At 60.5% G+C, this 661-nt stretch overlaps 1 protein-coding gene across 1 annotated transcript in view; it reads right to left on the bottom strand.

Moving 5' to 3' along the window:
* Positions 1-583, bottom strand: part of LOC104406602 (glucagon receptor-like) — a 3,920-nt gene extending 3,337 nt beyond the window's left edge. Inside the window, exons 1-2 of the mRNA XM_010015644.1 lie at positions 476-583; positions 37-144 (exon numbers count right to left, since the gene is read on the bottom strand). Of these exons, the coding sequence (XP_010013946.1) occupies positions 37-144; positions 476-530 (163 nt within the window). The 5' untranslated portion in view covers positions 531-583. The remainder of the gene's footprint in view (positions 1-36; positions 145-475) is intronic.
* Positions 584-661: the final 78 nt, after the last annotated feature.

Genomic DNA, 661 nt, shown 5'->3' with positions numbered 1-661 from the left:
ACCGCCCGGGAGATAGTGTGAGAAACGCATCAGCGCCTTTCTCAAACCAGGGCAGGTAAAAGGGGCAGGAGATGTTGACGGTGATGCCGGGGGTCCCATCGGGCCAGCAGGCATACATGTCGAACGTCCGGTTGCAGAAAAGCCCTTCCAACACAGAGAAGGGGGAAAAGTCAATGGTCAAACACTGGTGGCACAGCCACATCCAGCCCTGCCACCCCAGCATACTGCCAGCATCTCTAAGAGGACATCACCCTGAACAGGTCCCTGGTGCCCCACAGCAGCCTTCAGACCCCCAGAACTTCCCAGCCTGGGCAGCCCACCTGAGATGTGGAGACACCCGTTAGTTGCCCAGCTCATCCCTCCATCGATGACCAGCACAGAGGATGCTGGAGAAGTGATAAAACCTGGCCCCAGCCCCACCGCCACTGGCTCCCTGTGTCCCCACATGTGACCTGAGCCATGGCACAGTGGGTACCTGCTGGGTAGGGCTCGCTCGCCATCCTTCTCAGGCACTCGTCACGGTACCGCATCCACTCCTCGAACGTCTTCTCCAGCACCTTGGCCCCACCTTGCTGCAAGCCCAGAGTCAGGTCAGAGCCCCTGGTGGCTCCTGAGGAGGCTGCCGGCATCCCCCCAATGATTCCTGCCTGGAGATGGGCAG

This window comes from Nestor notabilis, unplaced genomic scaffold (genome assembly GCF_000696875.1).
Source record: "Nestor notabilis isolate BGI_N333 unplaced genomic scaffold, ASM69687v1 scaffold23425, whole genome shotgun sequence".
Classification (NCBI taxonomy): domain Eukaryota; kingdom Metazoa; phylum Chordata; class Aves; order Psittaciformes; family Psittacidae; genus Nestor; species Nestor notabilis.
This window is presented reverse-complemented; position numbering and strand designations above follow the sequence as displayed.